Below are 9,942 nucleotides of genomic sequence, written 5' to 3'. Positions count from 1 at the left end.
TCCAAAATTCACGTGGATAGTAGTGGTTTATCTTTACAAAATGAACATAGATACATTGTAATCTTTTACTATATTTTATACCTATTTTAATTAATTTTGTAATATTTAAAAATAGAAGAAAAACATTTTAAAAAATAAAAAATTATTAAATTATTATAAAATATATCAAAATTCATCCAAATCTATCGATCAATTTTATGATTATTATTATTTTGTTATAATTTATAAATAGTTTTTTTTATCGATACATAGCCATTAAAAGAAGGCATTTCATCTATTTTATATTCACCCGTCAAAATTTAAAGCTCAAATAATTCCAATCTAACATTAAAACAATAAAGTCAATTAGAGAATGATGAGATAGAGAAATCACGTTTGCGCTCCTTCTCAACGTGCTCTCAACCTCTCACTTTGACTCTCTACATATATACATTTCTCATAAACAAACCGCAAATATTCCCAATCCACAAATGGAGAACACACGCATACGCCGACCAAAATCCCCCGCCCTTCCTCCACCGCCGTCTCCCGGCAGCAAAAGCCGCTCCTCCGCTGCCATAACCCTACCTGAGAACAACTCATGTGCCGCAAACACAAGCCAACGCTCAACCATTCACCGATCAATATCAGTGACAAAGTCAAGAACTAAGAACAAGGATGAAGAGAATTTAAACCCCTTGAATTGTAAAACCAAGGCAGGTTTTACCAAGTTCTTGAAGTCCTCCCCTGCGACTTCCCCGTCTGCATGGGCACTGTCACCTGGCCGGTCCTTGGGCTCTTCCTTTGTTTTGTCTCCGCTGACGACGGTTGAGCGCGCGGTGACAGATGGACGGAGAGGAAAACTAGGCAGTCAACGAAGTAGTGCAGTGAGCGGAGTTTTGAGGTTTTTTAAACCAAAGAAAGCGGCAGCGATGATGGAAGCAGAGGAGCTTCATCGGTTTAGGATTTTGCAGAATAGGTTGTTGCAATGGAAGTATGTTAACGTTAGAGGTGAGACTTCCATGGCTAACGTTAAAACCTTTGTTCAGGTATTTACTTCTTCATTTGTTTTGCTTTTATTTTGAGAAATTGTTTTTTTTTTTTTTTTTTTTTTTTTTGTATAGTATATAATGTAGCTTTAAAAAATCAAAAGTTTATGTAACACAATTTGTGTTTGATTAAAGAAAAAGGGCGATTTTCCCCGAGCATATTCTATCAAATACAGTCATTGAATTTTGTTATTCTCTAAGTTGTTTTTGTCATTTATAATCATTTTAAAAAAATAAAACTTATTTTCTCCTATTTTCAATCATTTTCATCTCTAGCATAATTATTAGTCAAATTAAAAAAAAAAAAAACTCGTAAGAGATGACAAAGTTGGTAAGATATTTATAACAAAATCTATGAGTTCTTAGAAAGTTTTTTAAAAACTTTTTTTTGGTTAGTTTTCAAAATTTGGGTTCTTTATTTTAAAATAGGGTAGAGGGATAACAAAACAAAAATAACCATGGTATAAAAAGATGTTTATAAGCTTTATTTTCAAAAACTAAAAACCGAAAAAAAAAATGCACTAACTTACTCTCAAGTGTTTTTTTTTCTCTTTTTGGTTGAGACCTTGATGAACTTGAATGAGGAAATTTTTCCTCGAATATTTTTTTTTAATACAACATCCTCAAATCTTTAAGATTGAAAAACAGTATCAGTTATATTAAGTTAAACTAACTTATCAATATATAGTCACGAATGCCTATTTGCTAGACTCATATCACTAACTAAGGTCTATCGCAGAGTGAAAGATCATAGACGAAGGTGTCTATAAATCATTGATTGTTTGCAGGCTCGTTTAGTTAATTATTATATATGTATTTGTATATTTAGAATAAGGAATATTATAAAATACAGTAGATATAAATCATATTATTTAACTTCATTAACTATATCACGTGATTTTTTTTACACATTCATCGACATACATACATATATATATATATATATGTATATATATCTATATATATATATATATATATAAAAGGTTGATAAGTGAAATAAACATCTATATTGCCGTATAATGATCCATCACTGACGATAGACAATTATTTTTTTCAGCAATAGATCGATTATTAAATTGATCTATTGATGATAAACGTTTATCGCTGATGATAGTTTATATAAATTATATATATTGATTTTTTTAAGTTACCTTATTTGCAAATTATTTGTTTGTGTGACATATTTACAAACATTGCAACTAATTAATTTTGCCACTCTCATTACAATTATCTTAATTGTTAAGCCATAAAGAATCTAAAGCAACTAATTAAATGGAACTATATGAAATGAACTTTGATGAATGATATAATTGCATCCATAACATTAACCTATAAAACTCAACTCATCGTGTTATATATTATATTAAATTTGTCTTTACCTATCAATTTAAACTTTTGAGTAAATCGATGATTTACTATGATAATCAGAGCAAATAATTGGTTTAAATAGTCCTTGTGTTCAAACACCTCTCTTTTTTCTCATATTTCAAGCTCATAAGTGAACGAAGTTGTTAAGTAATATATAATTAAATCTGTCCTTAATCATTAGCTTTTGAGTTAATTGATGTATCAGAGCAGGTGGTTCAGGAAAGTTTAATGTGCAAGCCCTTGCTAATGTTATTTCTTTTCCATTAATATTGATTTTCATTTGTTGGATATTTTTCATATTTCAAGCTCACACAAGTGAGGGTCGTGTTAACTTAGGTATTATATTAAAATTGTATTCACCCATTAGCTAGCTTAAGTTTTTGGGTTGAATTGATGGTTTATAAACTTGCTTTTATCTTTTATTTCAATTTAAATATACATTTATCCTGAGGCACATGTTTTCCAAATTACATATTAGAAGTTTGAATTCTCAAACTTTACATGTTATTTGAATTTAAAAACATTTCATGCTTCATTTGTTGTTTTGTTTTAACTTTTTCTTAATTTTTTTTAGTTTAACAATTGAAGGTAAGGAATTAGCCCATGTCAATCTTTGGGTCAATAATTTACTGTTGACTTATCTATACGTCTACACATATAATTCATATCCGAACATACTCAATTGATAAACACTCGTTACTTCATTTCAAAAGTGGATGTTAGTTAATACTCCTCTAGTTCAACTAAAATATTTTCAACACAAAAAAATAATGACAATAAAGATAATAAGGGATAAATAGTAATGTGGGGCGGGGTTTGTTTTGGTGACAGGACAGAATATTCAGTGTGTGGCTTCATAACTTGAGAATGAGAAATCAGATTTTAGAAAAACGAATTGAAGTTGAGAAGTTGAGAAAGGAGATCAAATTATACAGAATAATCTTCCCTCAAGTTAGTCTCCTGAAGCAATGGGCCAAGTTAGACAAAAGAAACCAAGAATCAGTTGGCAGTTTAGCCTCTCTTCTTTCTACATTCTCACTCAAACTCCCTCTACTTCATGGAGCCAAGGTAATTAGTTAACTTGCTAAAAAATTACTCCACCTACAATTTGATCTTTTTAAATTCTTCATTTTTAAATATAAAAAAAAAGTAATTATTTTTGCCTTTGTTGCTACATATATATACAAATATATATGTCAAGTCATTATTTTGTCCAATTAATAAGTCAAGTTATTATTCAGTGATTAGCAGAAGGGCATTGATATTGTGAGTATTGAATTGGATTAAATTAAATACACAGATTGACACAAAGGCTTTTCAACAAGCATTGAGCATGGCCATGGAGGTGATGGCCAAACTAGAGGCAATGATCACCAAACGCACATCCCAGGTTATGCATCTCTCTTCTTAGCTGTAATTTAACACTACAACCACGTCACAAGTTTTCAATCATTTATTCATTTTTTTTGGGTAAAAAGTACAAATCCTAATTGCATGCAAAATTACACTTTCAAACTTCAAGCCACGAGTTTCGGGATGGATTAATTATAGTCAACTTAATTTATCTTTGTTTTCTTTCCTTTTTAATTCCGTAAAAAACTATAGCAACTGGAGAAAACGCTGTACGTGCTAACGGAGCGGTTAAGCATATTTAAAGAACAGGAAGAATGCTTGGAAAAGCTGGAGGAGGCTGTATGTTCGGTCATCACTTTACTGGTATTTTGTTTTTTTGGTTCAATCCATTTGAACTCCTTTTTTTCCCCACCAGTATCTTTACATTGCCAACTTCTATTTTCATACAGGCGAAGGAGAATAGTATTAGAATCCAAGTCATACAAGCAACAAATTCTACCATGAAGGATCATCCTTTTCCTACTTGTTAAGATTTACTAATTTAATTGTACATGAAAGGACAATTTGGGTTTTTTTTTTTTTAATTATAGTGACTGCTGTATAATTATCTCTTCGTTGTTATTAATTTCAGTTTTTGAGCAACTCAAATTACCTTCTTAAACTTACAATATCAATGCAATTAAGTCCTAGTGCCATATACTTTATTGATGCACTCATGGGTACAAATGGAATCTATTAATGTCTATCAATGTTAAAATATGAAATTTTTTCATATTTTGTAAATATTTTCAATATTTTTGTTTCTATTTTTATTTTTGTTAAAAAAATTGTAAATAATAGTAAAGTGGGCAAAATATTTACATTTTATGTCAAAATCAATAATAGTGAATTTTTGTTTTTTTAGCACAATTTTATTATTATTCTTAAAAAAACCTTTAAACTATAATGGACAATAATTTTAGAGATAATGATGAAGTGCGTAATAACACTTAAAAAAATTACACATGTAGTAAAGTCTATACATACTCTATACAAAGGTGAATAAAGCTTTCAAACAAATCAATTGGGCTTTAAAATCCAGAGGTGGGAGCAAGAAAAGGCGAAAATGGTGGAGAAGGTTTTTCGTAGCTTTGGAGATAGAAAAAGTGATATGAGGCATCATCGTTAAGTGGGTAGAGTCACCTACTGTGCCAGGTAGTACTAATCATCCTTCCTGAGCTCAGTCCTGAAAAGAAATAGGTAATAATGTTGCTTTGCAGTTCAATCCACTAGTAATTTGGCCTATAGACAGAAGATCATAGGAAATTTGGGGTGCATGCAACACATTATGTAAGGTTAATCTTCAAAAAGAGAAATTTGCCCCTTCTCGACAATAGGAGCCAAGGAGCCATCTGCAATCCTTATTTTCTCATTTCCAGCACACGGAATGTAAAATGCTCAGAGAAAACTCGTCACATGATCTGTGGCACCAAAGTCCAGGATTCAGGGGTTCTTCCAATCAATACTAATAAGACTGAAGGACTAAGATATATCTGTCTGAGCAATGCTCCTAGTGTAGTCCGATTGGAATCCCCAAGTGGATGAGAGGGGATGGCAAAATCACTGACATTAGCTTGCGTTGGGTTCTGTTTGTCATTGTTAGAGCATCTCTTACCATCGGGGGGACGACCATGTAACTTCCAACACTGCTCCTTGGTATACCACTGTTTCTTGCAATGCTCACAGATAGGGATTGGTTTCCCATTATGCCTCTCACTATCATGAATAGGAGACTTCGCAGTGAAGGTAGCAGAATCAGTAGCGGGGTCGTTAGACTACTTGTGAGACCTGTACCTAAGATAGATGGGTGAAAATTTGACTAAGTGTTTAGAGAAGGCGTTTTAAAAGGAAGGTTGCAATGAGAAGCGGACATTTGAGTTAGTTTGTGATAAAGTAAGACGACGTGTTAAGACATTCGATGTTTAAGTACCATGTGGCGTTTGAAGTTCTTCGTAAAATAGAGCTAGCTGAGGAAGATGTCTAATCTTGATGTGATACGGGTTTACGTCTAAGGTTAAAAGCTAAGCATGTTTAAGATGAACATGAAGCTTGCACGTGTACCACTAAGAACAGGAGCTGGCGACTTATTAAGAGATTAAGGATGACTAATCCAATTTGGGATTAGTATAAATAGAGGAAGAAGTTAGATTATTAAGGGGGTTACTCTGGGAATCTGAAGGAAAAAGTCAAGTGCTAAGTTGACCCTAGGCAAGAAGAAGAGGTGAACAAGGCGTTTTGTGTTGTTGTGAGTGATTTCTTCTTAAAAGAGCTTGTTTATGTTAAAAGGCTTTCTTTAAGGTTCTTACTGATTTGAAATGATGTTTATTATTTGAATGTTTTAAAAAGATTTTGAAAGGAAGTTTATGTTATGTTCAAAGTATGTTTTATAGGAACGTAAAACGAAATTGTGTTAAAACTATTAGTCTTCTCCCTATTAATGAGCTACTGTTATGTGCACATAAGGAATAAAGACTGCCATGTAGAAAATGACTGCAATATGATATGAAATAATGTTGTTTGTGAAAGGTATTCCAAAAAGGGTTTTCTTAAAATTTTCTCACCAAGTCTTTTGACTTCCCCTCCCCCAAAAAAATTAAAAGATCTTACCAAAAATGCGACCTCTCTACTATCCCCCACCTCAAAAACCCACAAGTTTTTGATACATGCCCCTCAATTGAGATAATCTCTTCACTTTGGTGTAGAACTAGATTTGGATCCATCGGCGTTTCTCCAAGTCTATACCCTACACTTCCTCTTTAAAGTGTAAAATATATTTTCTTTGAGAAATTAGAGTACAATTTTTGGATTGGTCAGCTTCTGTGGCTAAAAAAAGTTCTCAAATTGAAGTAGTTCCTTTTATCAATTTAGTCTATCTCAATTACGCTTGAGAACTCTCCTTGTTTATGATCAACTCCTAACAATCATAAGAATAACCCCAGTGACAAATTGATAAACAAAGCTAAACAAGTTTTGGTAGAAAATATGATCGATGATCATAAAGAAAAGAGAACTTGTTTCTATCTTTAAGATTTCAAACTCTCTGTTATCTAACTAGTTCTAAACATGCATTCTAAATACAAGAATATTTTAACTCTAAGGGAAATTTTCATTCAACTTAACTTGTTTTTAAATGAGAAAATACAACCGTAATTATGGTAAATGAAACGACACCATGAAAGGATACAAAGTTTCACCTAGTCTAAATTCAGGCAACAACCCTTCAACTACATACTTGAATCTTCGTCAATGAAGATACATGAAACAAATAGGTAGATAATGCATTAAGAATGTGGAAGGACCTAAATTTTAGTGGTTTTCTTTTATGGAGGTAAATATTATTTTTTTTTTCTATTTTTGAAAGAACCCCGAGGATTAAATAGCATGCAATTTATTTTTTTAAGTACTAGTTTGAGTACATAATGTTTTATAGATTTTACACTGTATCCTATCCTTTTTCTTTCCTTCAGATTGGAGCGTAAAGGAAATAACATTGTTCTGGGAGAATTCTTGGAGTTCAGAGCGAAAAAAGAAGATATGCAGGCTTTAAGAGAGATTAGAAGATCAAAAGTTAGTTGCATACTCATCCAGAAGATCAGAAGGATCGGATTTGGTAATATTCAAAACCATTAGTCTTCAGGCATATAACACATATTCTTAACTGGTAGTATTAGCAAGCACACAATTGTTGTGATTTTTTCCTTCTCCACTTTTTTTTTTCCTTGAATTATAAGTTGTCTCTGTTTATGTTTGTGCCTAATTTGCCCCAAACTTCTAAAATATTAATTTAATTTGATTTAAAATTTGTGTAAATTTGTAATATACTTGGCTTCCCTGGGGATAATACATTCACACAGTAACTCATTTTTGTAGAATTGGTTTTACCTCTTTAATCATATCTATAATCTGATCCACAGTACTCCGGCATCAAATTTCTGTCTTTCTTCAAATTTCTCTTTTGTAAATTGCAGTTCCTTCAAGATTTCGAGTTTTATACTCCACCCGGGATTATCGAAACAATGGGGCCTCTGCTTCTGAGTGGAAGGAAGTAATAGTAGGATCTAGCACAATGGTAGTATTTCAGATGGAATATTCTTCTAAAGTTCGAAAAGTCAAGATCTCTTCAATCGTATCTCTATCATTGAGTGCCTGAAGTCTGCTCACTATTGAAACTTTTAAAATTTTGATCATGACTACCAAGATAGATTTGTTCAGTTGAGAAGAAGACTGTTATGTACTTTTCTTTTTGTTTCTTCTTACCTATCTATCTGTATAGCTATATATATTTTGTCCATTCACCCTTCAATGCGTAAATGTTTTTGAAAGTTGTATATATGATTTTTATATGCATTGGGGTCATTTATGATCTTAATAATACATATTTGATTTATGTATAAAATGGTTATTTGTATCGTTACTATTTGAGTGAATTGATGCCGACTTAAAATTTTGTATTTCTTTGTGTATTATAGGTATAATTATCAATAAGTTCAAGAGTGGTGGAATACTTTTTGGTTCGATAGATGTGTTATGAAATCAACCATCAAAGAAAGTGAGAAAATGTTAATGTAGAGAAATCGATACAAAAATTGGTATAGTTAACAGTGTGTTTGCTACACAACAAAGATTAATTTTATAAAGTCATCATATAATACAAATTGCAAAGACAGACAATAGTGTTTATATGAGTATAGACTCTGGAACTTAGTCATTCGGAGCTCTAGATGTGGTTGGACTTGAATGTTTTGGTTTTAAAACGTGGATATTTTTATTTGTTTGATTTTATTTAGTGGCTAGGTTAGGATGTTTTCACCACTTTTGGAGTATTCTTAGGACTTGGATTCTTTTGGAAGAGATACATTTTTGCTAATAAATGAAATAAAATGAATAAATAGTAATTTTTTGTTTTATTATTTTAGTAGATATCTCTCTCTACCTTTCCCTCGATATATTCTCAAGTCTTGGCAAAGAATATATCCTAAAATCGAATAAATTGTTTTATTATTAGAAAAAGATTGAGAACAAGTTCTGACTTTTAATTTTCTGTTATTGAAGAAAGGAAAAACTAAAACATGCCTATTGCATTTAAAAGAAGAAAAAAAAGACCGAAAGAAAATTGAGGGATAAGTTGAGGGAAAAAGTAGATTGAGATATATTTTATTATAGAGTGAAGAATGTTAGAGGGAGGGTGACTTACGGAGGACACAAGTGAACATTTTAGACCTATATCAGATGGTTGTGATTTTTTTTTAGTATTATTGTAATTTGACAATATCATCATTGTTTATCTTAAATTACTATTTCACAAATAAAGATGAGCAATCATTATATTCACAAATGAGAAGAAAAAGTGAAAATAAAAAGAAGGAAGTGAAAGAAATGATCAATGTTATGATAATACTAGTATTTTAATAATCTTGGTGTTATGATAATATATGTTTAGAGAAAGGATTATGATAGGTAATGTTATGATAGTATGCGTTTAAGAGAATGATTATGGTAGATAATGTTATGATAGTTTGCGTTTGAAGAAAAATTATGATATATAGTGTATGCGTTTGGGAGAAGTGCCCATCAGATAAAAATTAGTTTCTCCCTAATTGACTTACAAGGAGGTGTGTGATGTTTTGTTTATTTTAACTTTGTTTTATGTTTCACTTTTTCCAATACTTAAATTTTCACAATGTATATTTACATATATATATACATATATATACACATATATATACATATATATACACATATATATACATATATATACACATATATATACATATATATACACATATATATACATATATATACACATATATATACATATATATACACATATATATACATATATATACACATATATATACATATATATACAGATATATACATATATATACATATATATATTGAATTCTATAATATAATAAAATTTGTCAAACTGATCATATTGCAGATATTGTTATATACTTTTATTTTTTCCAAAATTGTTACTATTATAGTTACTGATACACATTTTGTTTAAGGTACCTTAGTGATTGATTATTAAATTTTGAAAATTAGAAAAAAAAAATATAAACATTTATTAACATGCGAGGCAACAAGGGCTCTCTTACAAGCACATCTCCACACATCTCCACTTTTATTTAGATACGCAATATATATA

General features: G+C 30.8%; 2 protein-coding genes across 2 annotated transcripts; both read left to right on the top strand.

Annotated features, from left to right (window-relative positions):
* The first annotated feature begins 470 nt into the window (after window positions 1-470).
* Window positions 471-1,064, top strand: LOC127148812 (QWRF motif-containing protein 7-like). The gene has a single exon (XM_051083163.1). It carries the CDS (start codon window positions 471-473, stop codon window positions 1,062-1,064), a length of 594 nt encoding a protein of 197 aa, XP_050939120.1.
* A 2,175-nt stretch (window positions 1,065-3,239) lies between these two features.
* On the top strand, window positions 3,240-4,346 carry LOC103503446 (QWRF motif-containing protein 7). The gene is made up of 4 exons (XM_008467632.3): window positions 3,240-3,464; window positions 3,697-3,786; window positions 4,002-4,112; window positions 4,199-4,346. Exons 1-4 carry the CDS (start codon window positions 3,264-3,266, stop codon window positions 4,277-4,279), a joined length of 483 nt encoding a protein of 160 aa, XP_008465854.2. The 5' UTR covers window positions 3,240-3,263; the 3' UTR covers window positions 4,280-4,346.
* The last annotated feature ends 5,596 nt before the right edge of the window (window positions 4,347-9,942 follow it).

The sequence above is a fragment of the Cucumis melo genome, chromosome 4 (genome assembly GCF_025177605.1).
Source record: "Cucumis melo cultivar AY chromosome 4, USDA_Cmelo_AY_1.0, whole genome shotgun sequence".
NCBI lineage: Eukaryota > Viridiplantae > Streptophyta > Magnoliopsida > Cucurbitales > Cucurbitaceae > Cucumis > Cucumis melo.
The sequence above is the reverse complement of the archived record's forward strand: the minus strand, read 5'-3'. Positions and strand labels throughout refer to the sequence as shown.